The sequence below is a fragment of the Drosophila persimilis genome, unplaced genomic scaffold, assembly GCF_003286085.1.
Source record: "Drosophila persimilis strain 14011-0111.01,24,50 unplaced genomic scaffold, DperRS2 tig00000124-arrow-pilon, whole genome shotgun sequence".
Taxonomy (NCBI): domain Eukaryota; kingdom Metazoa; phylum Arthropoda; class Insecta; order Diptera; family Drosophilidae; genus Drosophila; species Drosophila persimilis.
In genome coordinates this window covers 12523914-12544137 of record NW_020825294.1, presented here as the reverse complement: position 1 = coordinate 12544137, position 20224 = coordinate 12523914, and the positions used below count along the sequence as shown (strand labels likewise).

Below are 20224 nucleotides of genomic sequence, written 5' to 3'. Positions count from 1 at the left end.
ATTGTACATATGTACCATACCATATTATATACTATGTTTACATACATAGGAATAATTTCCTATCTCTTAGTTGAAAGACTAGAAAAATACACGATAGCTGAACCGAAGTTGCTTGATACGTTTTCACATTCTGGTTCTGTCTTTTTTCTGACGAGTTTCTGGATTTTTGTACACCCAATGCTCAAGAGGTTAATATTTTGAAAGCATTCATCACTGTCCTTTCTCCCTTCCTCGGTGTAGACTCTCGCTGGGTTTTTCCTACCAATACCGCTTTAATCAGTTCCAAAAATAAGAAGTCATTAATTGAGCATTTTCACTTTCTCGTTTTGTCAGCCCTTACATGCGAGTATTCTCTCCCTTATCCCGCCGAATGCCGAATGCCAAATGCCAACCCCTTCAACGCACGCCGAGTGTCTTAGGGGAGAACAAGGGGTTTTCCATATTCCCATTCATTAATCAAATGGAACAAATGAAAAGTAGCCCCTCCAGCCGCGGATCTGATAATAATAATCAACATTAATCAGTTGGCCTAAAGAGGCTCAGCCTGAGATTATCGATAAATGAATTGAGTGTGGAAAGGCCTTCCGTCTCGTCTAAAACTCTCTTTTGGCGTGGAGTCTCCACAGAGGGTGCCCTCCGTGGAGGACTGGAGCCTCTGTCACCGGCAACAGCAGCATCATCATCAGCAATCATTATGGCCGACCAGTTTTCGAGTCTAGGCATGGCTCGGGAATTGTTTACCTTTTCGGAGCGGCCTAATTGATTACACCCAGAACCCGTGTGGCTTGCCTCTGACCCTGACTGCACTGAGAAAAACAGCGACGAAACTATACAAAGTAATGCGATAATACAAAAGCGAACTGAACGGCAAAACGGCATGGTCATTCCATCAGTTGTTCCATATTTAGATACGATTGATAGGAATACGTTCTACCTTTATTGGGAACTGTTTTTTTAAAAAGCTCTCAATTCGTTACAATTTTATATGAACCCACGAAGAATGGATTTTGGAAAGCAAGACTAGCAAGGGGAACCGCGAAAAATTGTAAAGGCCTCATTTTTCGTGGTGTTTTTGTTTCAGTGTACGTTTTAAAATGAATTTAACCCGACTTGCCCCTTGGCCCTGCCGATTGTAGGTTGTAGATTGTGTAGATAAGTGTTGGCCCCCATCCCATTCCATCCCATCCCCCCAGACAGATGCTATCTGAGGCCGGATCAGAGTCCCCTGTGATTGCGACTGTGATTCGTATCGCTTGTTGGCTTTTGATGTTCTACATGTCTACCAGACTGCTCTCGGGGACGAGATATGTATTTTATATTTCATATTTTCCATATTTATTTACATTTTAATGCGGGGGAAATTCAATGCATATTTCCAGTGGGTTGGGAGTCTCCTTTGAGATCAGAATCGATATATATTTTGGGACACGATGGGGTGGAGTGGGGCTTGGCAGGGTCGGGAATTGTCAACTCAATATAATTTCGCTTGCTCTCCTTTCCTTCTTTTGTTTACTCAGCCAGCCAGCACTGGAAATCCTGCCAATATCTGCCGGAGGCCGAGCTGAGCTCGGCTGAGCCGCCACGCCGCTTCTACCCGACTAATTCCTATAAACGGTTCCACTCATCCACGGCTTGACCCAAAACAAACACATAAATCACTAGCAAAATAAAGAACGCAACAGAACAGAACAGAACGGAACGGAAAAGTAAAGAAAACAAACCAACAAAAGAAACAACAGCCCAGCCAAAATTTAAAAGCAATCTGCCCGGAAGAAGAGTCCTTCGTCCCTCTTCCTCTGCTCTGTATTGTGTGTGAGCGTGTGTGTGTGGCCTTTGGCCAATTTTCTTATTAAAAACAACAGAGAGCCGAAAAATGTTTACCAAACACAATTCCGGCAAATCCTTAGTCCCTGGCCACAGCCACAGCCACACCACATACTCGTACTCGTAGTCGTAGTCGTACTCGGAGTAGCAGTAGGAGTCCACGTACACCCCCGACCCGTAAACTGTAAATAGAGCGCGGAGTGCAGTGAAAGTGCGGACGGACACAGGGACAAAGGGACACAGGCACAGAGGGACGGAGGGACGGAGGGACGGAGGGAGAGTCGGGCAAGGACACCAAATCCCTTGCACCACATGCTGAGAGGCGACTCTAGCTCTAAATCTCGGGCTGAGCCCCGGTCGGAGGGAGGTCCTTGCGAAACGAGTTTCTGGTAGCCTCGAAGTGGCACAAGACAGCACATTGCTCCAGTGGCTGTGTTGTCCCTTTGTTTTTCCATGTTTTTCGTTAGTTTTTCCGTGACTTTCACTCCGGTCTGGCTTGGGAGATACTCGTATAAATATTTGGGCAGGGTTTGATTAGTGGCCACTGTCAAATGAACAAACCAATTTGCTGTCAGCCTCAAGTCGAGATCTTTAATCGAAACTTTAAGGCGGCCGCCCCTTCCTTGGGCAGGGGCAGTGGCAGTGGCTGGGGCAGGGGCAGGGGCAGGGGAGGTTCAACCCCTGCCCAAACAACAACTAACAGCACAAACATCAATCAAGCCCCGAGTTTGGTTTGGTTTTCATTTTGGGTGCTTGTATTTTTGTCAACTTCTTGCAAGAAGTGTGTGGGACATCGTCTTGAGCACTCGCATTTCTTTGGAAATCCACCCACAGCCACAGCCCACATCCGAAGTCCTCCGCTCCACACGCTCTTCTCCTCCTCCCACTCTTGCCTCACGGCTCCCACATGATTTACTACAACATTTCCTGTGGCCGCTCTCGTCGGCCCCCCATCTCCCCATCTCCCCATCTGCACATCTCCGCATCTCTGGCTCGGTTCCTGCCATGTTTGACTTGATTTCGTCTAAATTGAGTTCAGTATCAACAGAAAATACTTCCGTTTCCCTTTCATCCTCCGCCTGTGCTCCTGTCTCTTCTCTTCTGTTCTGTTCTGTTCTGTTCCATTCTGCTCTGTTGTGTGTACCTTTGCTCTGCTTGATTTTTCAGAGTAAAAAAAGGACTCGCAACTAGAAAAGGAACTTTCTCTCCTAGTTTTCTCTCCAGCGGTGACGCTGTCGCTGTCGCTGTCGTCGTTGTCGTCGTCGGTGACGGGGACGGGGACGGTGACGGTGACGGTCCCTGGCTCTGGTACTATATGTGTTTACTTTGGCAGCAGCTCGTCTTCGTCTCCGTCTGGGTCCTCGGCCTGGCTCCTGGCTCCTGGCTCCTGGCTCCTGCCTCTGGGCTGCTGCCTCCTGGCTCCTGGCACCTTGCCTGCTCCTGTGCGTCATCGTCGAGGTGTTTGCTTTATTTTGAATGCTTTTTATGTTCAATTTGTTTCAATTTAATGTTGTTTTTGCTTGCCAGCTTGCCAGAGATCAAACCCGCCCGACCCGCCCGACCCGCCCGACCCGGTCGAAGAAATGCCAGTGCCAGGATGCGTTGTATTTTACATGAATTTCCAATGTGTGCGCCTTGTATGATAAATGGCATTAAAGGATTTGCGTGAATAACTCAGTTAGGACTTACACTTTTCCATCTGCCAAATAGTTCGCCCAACGAGTGCTATCCACACAAATGCCAAGCAGAACACGCGTTCGGTGGGTCGATAGGGATAGGACCTGAACACCCCCGAGCATGCTGCACCTTGCTGGATAGAGGATAGTGGAATAGTGGAATGGCTAATACATCTGGACAGATACAACATATCTCGCATAGGAAAATAAATAAATCAATAAAGAGATACGATGAGATAGGATATGACCAATGGTTGACAGGATAATTCGGGACCTTAGACCTCTTCTTCGCACTTAAGATTGTCGACAGTTTTTTAAATGTAAATTAATTTGAGTACAGCTGTTGTTCTGTTCTGAAACCCTGAAGTGAGCTCTGCTCCTCCTTCTGCATAATCGGAATAGTTTATACGAGTTGCATCGGCACTTCCCCATCCACCTGCCTGCGATATCCCCTCCCCCCTCCCGTGCCAGGTGCCTTCCGATTAAAACCAATTCAAAAATGTTTCTCGTTTCCCTTGTGTGTTTTTCCCCATTTCTGTGGAATTGCGGCGCCAACGGACTAAATGGGCCAACTCTTTTACTCATAACAACAATTTCACTTGTTAGCCATCGAATGGGAAAAATATACATTTATTGGAAACTCTCTCAATGAGGTTTTTCTCCAACTGCGACAGGCCTCCGACAGGCCCCCGATAGGCCCCCGACAGGGTCCGATTCTCGTTTTTTCTGACCAAAAGCAAAATTTATGCGTCTATTTCAAATGAAACATTAAAATTCCATTAGCGGAAGCGGTGCACATAAATTTGTGGCCCCATCCCCCGACAGCCCCACGATGCCAGCAGGGGGATTCGATCTGCCTATATAATGCCTATATAACATATAGTTGAGAAGTTGAGGAGGGGGCCTTATCGACAAATGACCAGAACTTTGAATTTTGTTTAGCTTTAATTGCAGTGCAGTGCAGTATTTATTCAGTTCTCGGGAAGTGGATGGTAGATGGTGGATGGTGGATGGTGGACGGTGGACGGGGAGCGATAATCGAAAATAATTTATAGAAAATAAATATTTCCACACAATGGCCCGCCCTCGTCGATGGGAAACTTGAACTTCTTTCCCAGTTCGCTTGGTTTTTTCTTGGGACTTTTCCCCCCGCAGTTTCCCCGGCATTCCATGCCACGCCACGCCACGCCACGCCATGCCGTAGCGTGGTGTGGCGCGGTAGTTGTTTATTTAAGTTGTCATTAGAATGGAGAAAAACAGCAGCAGCAGCAGCAGCAGCAGCAGCCCCGGCAATCCGTGGCAGTTTGGCTATATAAACTTTTGAAATTATCACCGAAGCGCTGTCGGTGGGGGACTGGAGCTGTAGCTGTAGCTGGAGCTGTTGCTGGAGCTGGGTGCGGCTGCCACTTGAGGCAGTCGTTGTCGTTCTGTCGATGCGATGTACATGGAAATCGCATGGCCATGTGAAATTGAAATGGAAACGGTGGCAACCCACTCCCCGCCCTACCCTGTCCACAAGTAGCCCCTTTTCCAATTCCCTGGAAATGTTCGAAACATACATCGCACTGATGCACTGAGGCACTGAGGCACTGATGAGGTGCAGGAGGAGTGCAGCGCCAGCTCTGTGAATGATTTCGTTGTTGCTCTTCTCCGGCGATGGCGCCCGATCTGAAGCCGGAAACGCAAGACAGTATTTTACTTATCCACTGGAAGCTTGTTTACATCGTGCTTCGAGAGGTCGAAGAGAACGGCGAGGACTGCAGATGAATTGGAGGAAATGTTAAACGCACATGGACAACTATCGGAAGCGATCATGGGAGTAGTTCTCCATTTACGAGTTGACATAGCTGGCACTTTATTCATCGAAGATAATAAATAGATCGGGTAAAAATATACCATTTCCAAGGGTATATACAGGGATATTCCTTTAGACAACTGCGTCTTCTATGAGATGCCCTGCACTCGAAGACTCGAGGATGCAACCACCCATCGAATCATTCCGTAAACGGTTCCATCAGAATTCCATTAAATTTAAGATTTGCGGCTGTAAAGATACTTCTTGTTTGTCCCTTATGGACACACGGATCTACCCAATTTTTGATCATCAGTAAAAACATCTTCTGTGGGCTCTAATATCTTCTGGGATGTGCTTGGAGATTAACCTTCTGGGGCTGTGATTAGGCTCGGATTTCAGACTGTTTCCATCCAAAACAAAAGCCTATCCAAATGTGGCAGCGACATCAATCCTCAAAATTCCCAAAGCAATCGCATCGTACGGATGCATGTATAATGGACATGACTAATACAATCTGTGCATTGAATGGTCAGGATTATCCAGTTTTGGGTTAACCAAGCGGATTTGTTATAGTATTCAGTATAAACTGGTGGTGTATGGGGCTTTAAACACTTCATTACTACCTATACCTATAATATACCCGCATATCTGTCCTTTTTGATGGGAACTAGCTTCCATCCATAGAATAATGTGTACCCTAATCCCCATACTCCTTGAACAGCTAAGGGAGACATCCTTTCGTTGAGGAAACGTCCAACATCCGACAGAAAAGAGGCAACTGTCTGCAGCTGTCAGATATCACGGCAAACGACAGTCAATCTCCCATCTGACACTCGTATTGCACGAGCAGTTGTACTTGCCACATGCCACACATATTATCCACTAATAACTATAAACAAACTATGAGCTTAAGCAAACTGTTTGCTCTTTGGGGTTCCAAATGTCCTGTCGTTTTATGCGGCGAATACACACGCACATACTCCTACTCGTATCATATCGCTCTTTGAAAACAAGTCACACAAAGCAGCAGGCAGGAGCGAGCAGGCAGGAGGCAGCAGGCAACAGGCAAACGGCAACAGGAAAGCGGCAGCACGAACGTAACTTTAAAGCCGCTTAAGGCTATAACCAGAAATGCCAGGCCAAACGAAGCAGGTCAAGTCACACAAACACAGGGATTACCACTGCAAGGCTGTTCACTGTTCACTGTTCACTGTTCCCTGCTGTGGTTGTTGCTGTTGCTGTTGCTGTTGGTCTGTGTACACTTTCGGGCAGCAGGTGCCTCATGCCAAGGATAAGACGTATAGAAGCTGGCAATACAATGGCCGAAACGCCAAGCCAACAGCAACAGCAACAGCAAAAGCAAAAGGCGATTCTGTCAAAATATTTACGATATGTCGTCGTCTCCGGTCTCTATCCTCTGGCCTTGCCTGCCAGCCAGCCAGCCTGCCTGCCTGCTTGCCGCCTGGCTTCTAAAGCGTAAGGACCACCCACACAGCACACACAATAGCTGATCCAACAGCCAGCAGCCAACAGCCAACAGCCAACAGCCAGGGCGGGCAAGGACGTCGCAGGACATGTGTAGCACATGCTATTTGCGGGATACACTTTTCCCAGGACCCGCAACAATATATTCGACCTCGTCCGTGGCGGCCATTACTTAGCCAAGGACGAGGCACACACAGGAAAATTGATTCATTTTACTGCCTCCTCTTAGGCGTAGGCGTAGGCGCTTCTGTCCTTCGGGTTTCCCTCTGTCCCTCTGTCCCTCCGTCACTGCGCTGGCAAAACATTGTCATGTAAAATTAAAATTTATGGCTAATTTGTGTGCGTGAACGTGAATTTGTTGGCTGTCCCTTCCTGTCCTTTACTTGCTCACTTTTTTTCAAGTAGGGACGTGCCTGCGTTTCATTTGTCTTTTGTCGCATTTCCATACCCATTTCCCAGTTACGCTGCGGCCAGCAGAGTCGTAAATTTCCCTCATTTGCTGGGCAATTTTCACTGGAAAAGTGGAAAGAAATGTGTGAGAAAACCTCTGAGTTCAGAGGGCAAGGGCGGGATCTGTAAAGTTCAACCATGAGACCATAATAAAATCGAAAACTCGAATAAAACACTTATTTGCGGGAGTCTTTTGGCTCAGTGGTGTATATATTTGTGTATATCATGTTTTAATCTCTCGTATAAACGGTAAATGTACCAAAATTCAGATCATGCTATCGATCCACATCCATGTGCACTTTTCAGATAAATACGTGTTCCGTTTCTCTACTCGTAAATGCTATTGATAAATATCACTATATTTGATTTTCGGTTCTGTAGGTTCTTTAGGTTCTTTAGCTAGTGGATTGATGCTGGATGCCGTTCATATGTACGTAAATAAGTATCTGAAATCTACCGTTATATGTGTATTAAATGTTTTATGCTGTACGTTCTATGTGTGATAAAAGTTGAGTCTTTCCTTCGATGATCTTAGAGTAGGTCTATCCATAATCTACATATATGTATATATACAGGCGAACATTCGATTTGGCAGATATCGTTACAAAGCTAACGAAACTAAACTAAACTAAATTAGACTGCAGGACTTCGACTAACTAAAAATAGACAGATGGAGAGGTTCAGGCCTTGGGCACACCCTCCAGATCGTCCTAGACATAGCGCGTGATCTGTGAGTAGAAGTCGGAGAGGCAGGACTGCAGCTGGGCGAAGGTGGGACGCTCTCCGGGCAGAAGGGCCCAGCAGTAGGCCATGATGGTGAACCTGTTGGAAGAGAGGGGAGTCAAGGGAAGTGCTCTCTCTCCTCGCGCGCATTCAGATACTCACAGCTCGTCGGGACAGTTGAAGGGCTGGGCCAAGCGATAGCCATCCTTCAGATAGTGCTCCATCTCGAAGGGATCCACCTCGGCGTAGGGCTGCTTGGCCGAGGTGCACAGCTCCCACATGAGCACCCCGAAGGCCCACGAGTCGCTGGCCTCCGAGAACTGCTTGTGCTGCAGGGCCTCGAGCGACATCCACTTGACGGGCCGGTTCTCGCTGTCCCCCAGGCAATTGTAGTCCGAGGGGAAGAGGTCGCGCGACAGAGAGCTGTCCGACAGCTTGACTCGCAGCTGGTCGTCGATCCTGAAAAGAGATCCCGATTTCCATCAGCATAGGCCCCAGCGGAAGACTCAAGACTCGTTCTCGTTCGTGTTCTGTACTTACACACAGTTCCTCGTGGCAATGTCCTTGTGGACCACCCCATGGCTGTGGAGATGGTCCAGAGCCATCGAGAGCTGGGAGGCCATCATCACGATCTGGATGGTGGTGACGGTGCGTGCGCAGGCCGGGTCCAGCAGGAAGAGCTTCAGATTGCGCGTGTTGTTCAGGGCGGGGTACAGGACGAACGGAGTGGTGTGGTCCTCGATGGAGACGCCCAGGACCGAGAGTATTCCCGGGTGGGAGGCCCCGTAGAGCAGCATGCCCTCCTGGAGGAGCAGCAGCACCTGCATCTGGCTGGCGTGCTGGGCCACTGTCTTGACCAGGACGTCCTGGTTGTCGTTGTAGGTGCCGCGGTAGACGCGCCCGAAGGTGCCCTCCTGCAGCAGGCTGGACAGGCGCACGCGGCACCGCTCCACCGTCAGCTCGGAGATGCGGCGATGCAGCTCCTCCGGATGCTGCTGCTGCTCCACGGAAGCCGCCACCTTGCGCGGCAGCGATGACCCGTGCACGGGGGCAATCATAGAGGGCGTCATGTAGGCGGCGGAGCCTCCGCCCAGGGAGGCCTGGCAGGGATGGATCGAGGGATGGGTGTTCAGGCGCTGGAAGCTCGAGGTCCGCATGGGCTGGCCCCCGTGCTGGTGCTGCTGCCGCTTGTTGGCCGCCCCCCGCACGCAGTAGGCGATCATCAGGAGGAAACACACAGAGCCCATGGCCACCGACACACCCACCACGAGGGTTATCAGGCCCGTCGGCGGGGACAGCACAGTCTCCAGCATCAGCGGATCGTCCACGTCCTCCCCAGCCCCGCTCTGCTGCTGGTCCTCGTCCCCCCCCTCGCTATCGTTGAGCAGGCAGATCTTTTTCCGCCGGAACACCAGATGGGTCACGTTGTTCAGCGACCGGTTGAGCACCACCTCCAGGCTGACGGTCACGTCCACCTCCGCCGCCCGCACTCCGCTGCACCGCAGCTCGATGGCCCACGTCTGGATGTAGGTGGGGATCTCCCCGCTGTGGGACACGTTCAGCGACGGCCGCGGCAGCACCTCCTGGTCGGAGCTGACCACGTTGATGCTGTACGGCAGCCCCCGCCCGGCCAGCGACTGCCACGTGAAGCTGATGTCCCGCACATTCGCGGGCACTGGCACAATGAAGTTCAGGGCGTAGTTGTTGATCAGTCCCTCGCGCACGTAGTACACCTCAGCGGATACACCTGCGGAAAGAGGAGGTCGACAATCGATTAGGAACCACTGACTATTATATCGGATAAGTAACTTGAGCCTGGAGTTAATTGTGGGGTGCGCAGGGGCCTGATTATACTCATTCCCATCCCGCTTGCCTGTACATAAGTCCATCTTGCAGATGCACTCCCGGCAATGAGATACTATCCCGAAGATACACACATACATGGTTGCTTTTCTGGGGTTTTGTTTGCTCAACCCGATCCCACCGACAGTCGCTGGCAACATTTTATATAAATAAATAAACATGGGAGTGGAGTGGAGTGCGGAGGAGAGGAGGGGAGATTTTAGGGAATTCCTTGGAAACTATTTTCGGTTTTATCCGTATCTGTATCTGTGCCTGTAGCTGTATCTGCAGCTGAACATCTATGTAGAACGACGCGGGCCCAGGCAGTGGCACAGCGGGTTTCAGGAGAAACAAAACGAGACAAGAGGCAGTAGAGAACAGAACAGAACAGAACAGAACAAACAAACTGAGATTTCTTCGCTCTCTATCTGTATCTGTATCTGTATCTGTATCCCTATATCTGTAGATTGTCCGCCTGGATTGTCTGTCTCTGGTTTATTAAAATATTGTTCTTTGCGGTTTGACCCGGTTCCAGTCTCGAGTCTTGCGTCTCGCGTCTCCCGTCTCCCGTCTCGAGTTAATGAGGCTTCTGCTGCTGGGTTTCCTTGAGCCTCGGCTTCAGCTTGGATATGTCTGCCACCGATTGCCAACTCATTTGGCTTGTTATGATATCTTATGCTAATGATAATGACGCAGTGGCAGTGGCAGTGGCAGTGGCAGGGGCAGCAGGTAGACCTTCCTTCGAAGACCACACACAGGCCCTTAAGAGAATCGAAGCCGCGATTGACGGACTCTCGTTTCCCTATTCCGCATCTTTCTCGCCTGCCAGTGCATTCACCTCCCTGATTGGAGCTCCGTGGGGGCTTGCAGCAAACTGTGGCACAGGAAATAATTTACGAAAATTGCAGCAGAAGCAGGCACGAGCGCACTTCCTTCTTCCTTTCTCCTTTGACAACTGGCAATAACAATAAAAATCAGCGGCCAGACATAGACCAGAAAGGGGACGTACGAGTAGATGTGGCAGTGGCAGTGGCTGTGGCTGTGGAGGTTGCCCCTAGGCAAATGACTCCACTGGGTGGCATATAAATTGTGTCAGGCACTGCTGCATATAGACGCGCCCTGGCTGTGGCTGCCTCGCGAACGTGCAACATGTTGCACGTTGTCGTCTGTCGAGTCTGTTCACATTCCTCGCCAGCATTTTAAAAATAGCGCCCATGACTTAATCAAATGCAACGCGTCCTGTCTCCAGGCCCGGGCCAGGCCTCGTCGGGGCACACTCCCATTGACCCCTGCCTCCACGCGGGTACATGGGGCTGGAGCTGGGAGCTTGAAGGTGAAGCTGTAGCTGTGGCTGAGGCTGAGGGTTCACAGGTTCATGTGAAAGTTTCGCTTTATTGCATTTGTACGAGGAGAAGGTGAACGGTGAGCTTAGGGGCCTCCAAGGGCCAAGGAGGCGAGGCGTCTTCGAGTGGCATCGCCGTCGCTGCCTGCGTCTGCCTCATGTCACGAGCAAATGTCACTTGCATGTGCCCGGCGCATGTGTCGGCTCTTGAACTTCTTTAACCTTTTGTATGTGGCATTATCCGGCATGTTCATAACTGGCTCTGGCTCTGGCTCTGGCTCCGGCTTTGGCTTCGGCTCTGTTGTATTTCTGCCTCTTTTCTGGGCGTGCCATGTTGTCCGTGAAGGAGCGGCACGGCCAGGGGCAGGGGCAGTGGCAGGAGTCGAGTCTATCCCCGAGTCGGGCTTGGATCTCTCTCCCAGTATATCGTATGTCGAATTTTCAGAGCGTGCAGTCATGACGCCGTCGATGTGGCTGTGGCTGTGTCTGTCGCTGTCGCTGTCGCTACGAGTACTTTTTGCAACCTTTTTTTAATAGCTCTCTGGCTACTGCGCTTGCCGCGGTACGAGTGTATCTGCACAGCGTGGAGTCGTGACCATTGTTGCACCGTGCCCCACTGGGATGGGGATGGGGAAGGGGAGCGACGAGAGACCAGATAGAAGGAACTGCAACTGGAGCTCTGGAGACACTCAAAAAATGTTAAAATGTTTGCGGTTTAGTTTCCATTTTCATGTAATTAGCGTTGCAATTCGTGAAGTGCTTTCCGCAGCGCCGATTTCCTATGCTGATTTTTCCCAGTCCCAGTCCCAGTCCCAGCCTCAGCCCAGAGTCTTCTGTGGGGTCATCCAGGGGTCAGCGGCTGAGCATTCTCATAACTCTGGAGCACTTCTGGGGCAGGGAGTGGGGCAATGGGAAACATGTGGCGGAAACACGTGTGTGTGTGTGTGTGTGTGTGTGTGTGTGTGTGTGTGTGTGTGTTTTGGGATTGCAAGCGGAAGACTGCGAGTGGATACAACCTCCACTTCTCCACTTCTGGTGGCACCACAAGATACAAAATGTACCAAAAGATACAGCACATATCTGGGAGGAGACAGATTCAAAGGGAACCAAACAGATACAGCGGAAACCAGTCGGAGATGGCACTCTTAAGTGCTAAGCTACTTTGTGAGAGAGACGGGAAACTTGTTTTCACAATTCTGTCTGTATTACTGATCCGATTGCAACGAGTCTCGAAATGTATAGAGAGTAGTACGAGTATCGTCTGCGGGACTTAACCCTCCAGTAGATACCCAAGAAGAGAAAGGAAGCCAGGAAAGTGTGTCCCACCTCTGGGCCTAATGACTCCTTCGATGCCATCGAAGTATCCATCCGTTTGCATAAGGTATCTGCTATCACCAGCTTCCCGATTTGACAAATATCCCAGGCTCATCCGGGGACTACCCTCAAGCGATGGCCCAGAAAACGACGAACCCGTGCGTGGCGGCAGGCGACGAACCCTCTGCCGCTCTCCCTCTCTCCCGCTCTCATCTCTTATCCAATAACCAACCCAAGACCAAATTGCAATAGATGATAAATGATGTACAGGGACTCCATCTGCACCGTGAACCGCATTGAACCCAGCCTCAGCTCCAGCGCCATCTCTAACCCCCATCTAATGGCTAATATGTCACTTTGGCTGCTGCATTGGCTCTGGCCTGGGCTTTGGCTCCAGCCCCAGCTCCCCTTCGTGTCTGAGGCTGGGACTCTTTTGTGCAGTTTGTGCCCAAATCGAAAAATAAATAAAACAAATGATCGGCGCCTGCCAGGACCCGCCCGCCCCCACCCTTATCCACGCACAACCCACAACAACCTCGCCTCCAGGCCTGCAACTCCACCCCCAGGGACGCCCACCACATGTCAACATTTAACATGTTTTCGAGCCACATCATCTCCTGCCCAGCATCCGTATCTAGTGTCTACTACTCGTATCTGCGAATCGTTGCTCAGTTGCCTCACGTCGTCGTTATGATAAATGATTCCCCCTGATTCGCTCTCCTTTGTCCCGCTCCCTGCGGCTCCCTGCGCCGCTCGATCCCTGCCCGGCAGCGGCCGCGGCCGCGGGCTTGGGGCTTCGGCTTTTGATTGTAACAAATTTGTTGGCAACGGAATTAGCCATTTCCAGCTCCATCTCCAGCTCCAGCTTCAGCGATTTGGCACAGTTAACGCGGCGCAGATTTCGTTCTCCCTTCCGGCACTGACGCTGGCTCTGTCTTCGGCTCTGTCTTTGGCTCTGGCTTTGGCTCTGTCTTTAGCTGTGGCTCTCAAAATTAGCTCAAATTAATCATTCAAATTTTCGAGTTGACGTTTTCTCGCCGCTGAGGCTGACAAAAGCGTTATGGCCGCTCCATTCGGCGGCTCGTCGGCTCGGCGGCTAGGCAGCTCGGCTTATTGTAATGGCCAAAATCAATAGTAATTAACCTTAATCGTTAGTCATTTCTTGGCGGCTTTTCGTATCTGTGTCTGGGGGGCTGTCGCTCGGTGTTGAGTGGCCGTCAGAAAGATGCGGCAGATGATGCGGGTCAAGAGCGAAGAGTGGTGTGGTGTGGTGTGAAGATATAATTGGACTTGGACTGGGACTGGGACATCCACTGCATTGCCATGGAACATATTATTAGACACAAGCTTACGGTTTCTGGTTATGCCTCAGAGTGGCAGAGTGTCTGTGGGAATAGGGGCATAGCTTTGGCAGAGAAAGATACAAAAGTATCTCTCGAGCAGACACCAAATTTAAAGATACACATCTATTCGTATCGTTGGCAAATGTATCTGTAGAGCACAGAAAGCAGCAGCACTCGAGTCCCAGAATCATGCACATGCAATGAATGTTGTTTTCGCCATTCTCGAGCATCGCTGCGTCTTCCAAAGGTAGTTGTTTCTTTTTGAGAATGGAAATGCATCCCGCAGGCAACAGAGCACCCAAGATGCATCTGCATCCATTAAATGGTGACACTGAGACACAAATTCGTATCATGGGAGATCCGTATCTCCCATTGCAAGTGCAATCTATTCCAATACTTCAAAACTTGATCACGAATTTCGCATCGATTGTGGGAACTGTGGGCTGTCAAGCGAATCGTGTTGGCAGCCTCACATGCAGCCCACAGATACCCCCAGATACTGTGCCGCGTAGTTAACGAAGCATGTGGCAGAGATACAGGCCAAATGCATGTACATTCCATTGCCATTGTGCCGTTGCCCTTCCGCCGGTGGCACTGCTCCTCCCCATGCAGCATGCCCCATGCAAGCGGCGCTTTTCTGCAGCGGAAAACTCCCACGGCGACGCAGCGGCACAGCGGCACAGCGACACAGCGACTCGCGTAACCCAAATAAACAGCATACCCGTACAACTCAATAAACAGACGAGCGGCAGATAGATATACACATACGCGGATACGTGGATACGTGGATACGTGCATCTGCATCTTTACTGTTGCACCACGCCCCCATCATGGCACCCATGTCATCCATGTGACATGGAAATAAACTCTCTCTCCAGCCCCGTCCCAGAGAGAGAGAGGGATCCCCCCCCCCCTCTCTGTTGTTGTTTAATGTAAATATGATTATTCCTTTTTGCCATACTATATGCATATATGTACATGCATGTATGCTCGTATTCGTATTCGTATTCGTATTCGTATTCTGTGGATGGATGCGTGTACAGATTGTACAAATACGCGGCGTATGGGACGAGGGCAGGGGAGGGCACTGGAAAGCACTGGAAGGGGCAGAGGATGCAAACAATGGATGATATTTATTATTGACATGCTCCGTGTTGCTGCCACTGCTGCATGCCCCGCGGCGGGGTTATCAGAGTTACTGTCAGTGCTCCTCAGTGATAACCGCAGCCCCCAGAATCCAGAGCCCAGAGCCCAGAACCCAGAACCGCCTCTCAATGTAAGCCTTTGACGAGCGGAGTCCCACATTGGACCCACTCCCACTCCCGCTCCCATTCGCCCCCCACTGTGCGTCGGAAAACCCTTTTGTTTATTTGCGATGGCAGTGTGGCAGTCGCTTTTATTGCTGCACAATCGGTTTATGCGATTTTCATTTATTTAAATGCCGCTCTTTTGCCATTAATAGTTCTGCATGCAAATCCATATGGAAATGGAAATTAAAATGGAAAAGGCATTCGCTTTAAGCGCGGGCTTAGCCAAGTTTATGGCTGCCGACAGCCCCGCCCCTCTGCTCCTCCTCTAATCACATCGCAGCCACATATACAGATAGACATATTCCAAATGTCTCTGTAATGCGACACTTCACAGCCGAAAGAAATCTCAGAGAGAGAGAGAGAGAGAGATATTAGAGATCTCCAGAGATCTGTGGTGTGGTTTGTGCCACTTTACGACCTGCCAAGTGGCCATCAAATCGATTTGAAACCGATACGAGGCCGAAGCCCCACCCTCCACGATTCATGATCCATGATCCATGATCCATGATCCGTGAACCGCGATCCGAGATACACGATTAAAAATTGATTGAAAATCAAATCTATTTGGGAACAAACATTTGGGCAGCCGACGCGCAAGTCACGTACGAAAGGCCTAAGCCTTAAAGATAAAGATCTCTAACGACTGAACGGAGGAAGTGATCAGAGGTCGATGATAGATCATCGGGGAGGCCGGAGATAATCGGTCGATGTCTTGTGGAATCACTTTGCACCACGAGAGAGTAAAGATAGTTCAGATCCAGAAAGGTATTCGATAAGCTTCCGTTTCACTGTACTCGTACAAAGTTGCCATAAACGAACGGAGACATCATCCGATCAGCAGCACCATTCCAGCGAAACGTTGATGGTTCAAGGAGATAACGATAGACGATCTGTTGAGCAGCGACAGCTGTTTGCAGCACTCTTTACGATCTGTCGGGTGTCTGGAGAGCTGTTAACTCCGGCACATCGTGTGGCAAAAGGTGACGCGATGTTCATAAACCGCTTTCGGGGTGGGACAGGGCGACAGCTTCATTAGCTAATGGCCACTTCATTATGTGGAGGAGCCACTAGGAGTCACTGCAGCAGGCTCCAATTAAAATATAGATCATGCCTCCTGATCATATCAGAGAGAGAGAGAGAGAGAGAGCAGCCTCGCGGGGGATCGGAGGCAGTTTGTGGAAGGCTTTTAGCACGATAAAGTGGGGAAGGTGGGGAAGATGGGGCAGGCTGCCTCTCGTTCCTTCCCAATTATCGTCTTGGCCCGATCTTGGCCAAGACAGTGGCCGCAGAGAGGAGCCGGGGAGCACAACGTTCGACAAGAACACGACTCTTGCGACTCGAACATAAACGAGATACGCGTACAAGCCGGGCCTGTGGCTTGTTATGGCCATCCGGCAGATACTCCGAACAACAGCAGCAGCAGCAGTATAGGTGCTAAAAGTTGCCACAGTAGCGCTCGCTCGTTGTGTGTATCTCCCAGATACAGATACTTGCCAGCTTGTTTGCCGTGTAAGCCGCTTAGCCGCGGCTCACTTCAAATACGAAGCCCATCAATACCTGGCGGAATGGGGGACGGAGGGGGATACCTATGCAAATATGAAAATATTTAAATTGGCCTAAACAAAAGCCCCTCCAAGCGACTCGAAGCTCTCAATTTATTTAACACAGTTGGTGGTAGATCTAACACATCCGAGCATTCGAGCACCCGAGTCTCCTCCTCCTCCTGCCCTCCTCCTACCCTGCCTCTTCTCTTGTGCTACAAAATGTATCGCCGGTTTGTTTGGGAGCTAATTTATGGCTTGGATTGGCCGCCAATCGATCATGGCACTGCCATTGGTGGGCGTGGCAGCGTTTTAGCACCGCAGCGTTACATTCCATTCCATTCCACTCCATTCCACGCCATGCCAAGTGTGAAGAAACGTGCCCGAGAACTTCGTTCCTCCGGAGATCGTCTACTTTCAAGTTTCCTTTAATTGAAGTCTAAGTTTAATTTCCATGGCATCAAAAATCAAAGCACAGCCAAAGCACCCAAAGAGGGCCATTAAAAGGCGAGGAAAACTACGGGGAAATTGTTTCAGTGACCCCAAAGGCAGTAAAATTAAATTAAACTTTGAATTGAATGCATTTTTGGGTATTTAAAATGTAGCGCGTGTCACAGCAGCGGCAAACGCGACAACGCGCATTATTTCGGGTGTTTATGATTGGAATCGAAGTGGAAATCACTCGGCGGGGAGGGAGTGGATGCTCTTGTGGATCGTGTGGATGGAGTGGATCGTGTACGGCCAACCCATCAGACGGGGATCGTATTTCATGTCGCGCTGCGCTGTCAGATGCCTTGCCCCACGGATTTTATGACTCAAAGTTTTTACCATCGAGCTTTTGCGGAGACACCCCCCGTGGATTGCACGGGGATGGAGAAGGGGAAGGAGCTGGATGTTCTCTGTGTTCGTCTCCTGTGCGATCATCTGCGGGCTATAAATTAAATGCAAATGAAATATATTTAAGCCTTTTTTCTTTGGCAACTGCCGCAACGGCAACCCTTCTCTGGCACTGCGCCCGCCCCGCCCCTGCCCCCGCCCCTGCCCCTGCCCGGCATTCTTCTGCTCCTCGGCTGCGCTGCACACAAATCAAATGCAAATTATGCAGCTTAATTGATTTATGGCAGTCCGCGGAGTGCGTTTGCATTTCTTTATTGTATAAACCGCACGCATTTTCCGGGCGGGCGGGTCTGCAAACTTTTCAGCTCTGTCTTAATTACATACCCCCAGTCCACAGTCCCCCCCACACACACGCAGAAGAAGTTTTCCTCCCCCTTCCCCCGTTCCACATGTTGAGTGTTTTGAGCCCACGGTGCACGGTGCACACAGAGCCCACAGAGCCCACAGAGCTCACAGAGGCCACAGTTAGAAATCCGAATTCGAACGAGTATTCGAGTATTCTGCATATTTGATGCGACGCCCCCGAAACGAAATACGCAAAATTATGCACATGCCATAGTTATCGCTTGGCGTTCGGCGTTCCGCGTTCGGCGTTCGGCGTTTGGGGCTCGGCGGAAGGAGCGAAGAAGTGCTCCCACACACACATTTGGCTAGAAAAAGGCAACTTCGATTTAACAAGCAGCGGCGGGACGGCAGCACGTTGCATGCCAAAAGCTGCAACAACAAGAGCCACAACCGAAACGACAATCACTGCAGGGGAAGGGTGGAAGGGCTGGAAGGGTGAGCGGGGGAGGGGCTTGTCATCCGAAAGGCGACGACGACTGCCAAAAATACTGCTGAGCGCAGAGCCCAACACAAGCGCTGAGCCCTGACAGGCACAGTGGGCAAAACTATCGTGCGCATACGAGAGGATGCAGATGGTATTAAAGATGCTCGTACAAAAAAAAATAGAGGGCATGAAACAAGATGGAACACGAACACGGGGGAATTGTTCGATATTTAACTGATTTACGGTGTAACTATGCTTAAATTCTCTTTGTTATATGTCTTTGTTCCTTCGATTCGTTCCACTGTGCCTTTGCATCCACCCCACACACAGCTGACACTGCATGCCGTGCCCCCACTGCCACCCCTTGCATATTCCCCTCCCGCCAATGCACAAAGTCACGTTTTGGCTCTGCCTTTGCCTCTCGCAGCATGTTCGCGCGTTTCCGGCGAAGGGGGTGGAGGCTGGGACCCCAGAGTCAAGGAATTTCAGTTCCAAGAAATATTCAAAAATACAAAATTTGAATGCTTATTTTTGCGTGTCTCTCTTTGCATCTCCTTCTCGTTTCGCTTCTTCTTCTTTTGATTTACGAAGCGTAAAATTTCTTCAGCATGGTTGTTTTTTTTGTTTTTGTTTGCGTTTGTTTATTTATTTTACTGTTTAACAACACCTGTAAGATAGAAAGAGAGAGAGACAGAGAGCAGACAGACGGCATTCAAGGGACGCAAGACAGAGAGAGGGAATCTAAATTAAGCTAAAACAAATACATATGTACACATAATTTTTCAGGAGAAAAGCAGCGTGCCTTCCTACGTTGAATGAAAACTTTAATGTTTCCTCTTCTTTGACACAAATTGTTGCTGTTGTTTCAATGTGCAATGTACTCACCCAGCAGCCGCATCACCTCCTCCGGATTCAGGAAGACATTTAGATGCCCGGACACTCCACTGCCCGGGAGCAGAAGCAGAGCAGTCAGCGCCAGCAGCGACAGCGACAGCACTGTTGGGCGACATTTAACGGTGGAATTCATGGGGAAATTCGTGATTTTCCGGCAATTCTTTTGCACGTTTGTAACAACAATTTATTTGTAAACAATTGACTGCAAGACGCACTCACACAGGCACGCGCACAATAGTGACAGGGAGAGAGAGAGCAAGAGAGTGCGCAAACGTTAGCAACGGAAATGCAACGAAAACATTCTCCCCCAGCTTTCACAATCTTGTATTTTTATCACTTTTTCACGGACTTCTATTTAGTTAACTATTCGTTTCCGTCAAACCGATTTTCACCGCTCGTTCAACGCATCGATCGGTTCGCTTGTTGTTTTTCTTGTGTTGTTGTTTGCGATAGAGGTGGAAAATCATCGAAGCTACCATCAAAAACATCGATAGCTCCAAGCATCGATGGATTTCCACCGATGAAAAAACAGATTTAACCCACTTAACCCCCCTTTGAATTAAACAGGTGTGCAGCTTGAGTTAAGCCGCGGAAAACATTACTGTTTGTAAATTCTTCTTGTAAATACTGTCACTGTCAAATACTTACAAAATAAAAAGACCACTATATCTTTCACCTGAACTGAGGAAACTTTTTTTAGAGACATCATGTTCGTGGAGAATATTTTAATACCCACTGCTCAACAATGGGTTAATTGTTCTCTGAGCATGATCGGAAGTCAAATTCGTCGATTTTGATATTTCATTTAACATAACTAGCTAGGCAAAACCCTCAGCCATGAACACATAATTTTACCTGATTGATGAATTAATTTCCTAGTTGACTGGCTCATTTTAAATACTTCCTTTTATTGGATTTTTTCTAAAAAGAGGCTTTGGCCAAAAAGGACAAACAAAAAACGAAAGAGAAATATCGTTCCTATTACTCAATTTTGATATTCCGTTGAATAGCTATGGCTA

At 49.5% G+C, this 20224-nt stretch overlaps 1 protein-coding gene across 1 annotated transcript; it reads right to left on the bottom strand.

The window, feature by feature from the left end:
- Positions 1–7552: 7552 nt before the first annotated feature.
- On the bottom strand, positions 7553–19621 carry LOC6598051 (tyrosine-protein kinase Dnt). Its single transcript, XM_002023108.2, has 4 exons — positions 19197–19621; positions 8494–9700; positions 8116–8412; positions 7553–8052 (listed from the first exon to the last, which is right to left on the bottom strand). The coding sequence occupies exons 1-4, from the start codon at positions 19336–19338 to the stop codon at positions 7941–7943; spliced, it is 1758 nt and encodes a 585-aa protein (XP_002023144.1). The 5' UTR covers positions 19339–19621; the 3' UTR covers positions 7553–7940.
- Positions 19622–20224: the final 603 nt, after the last annotated feature.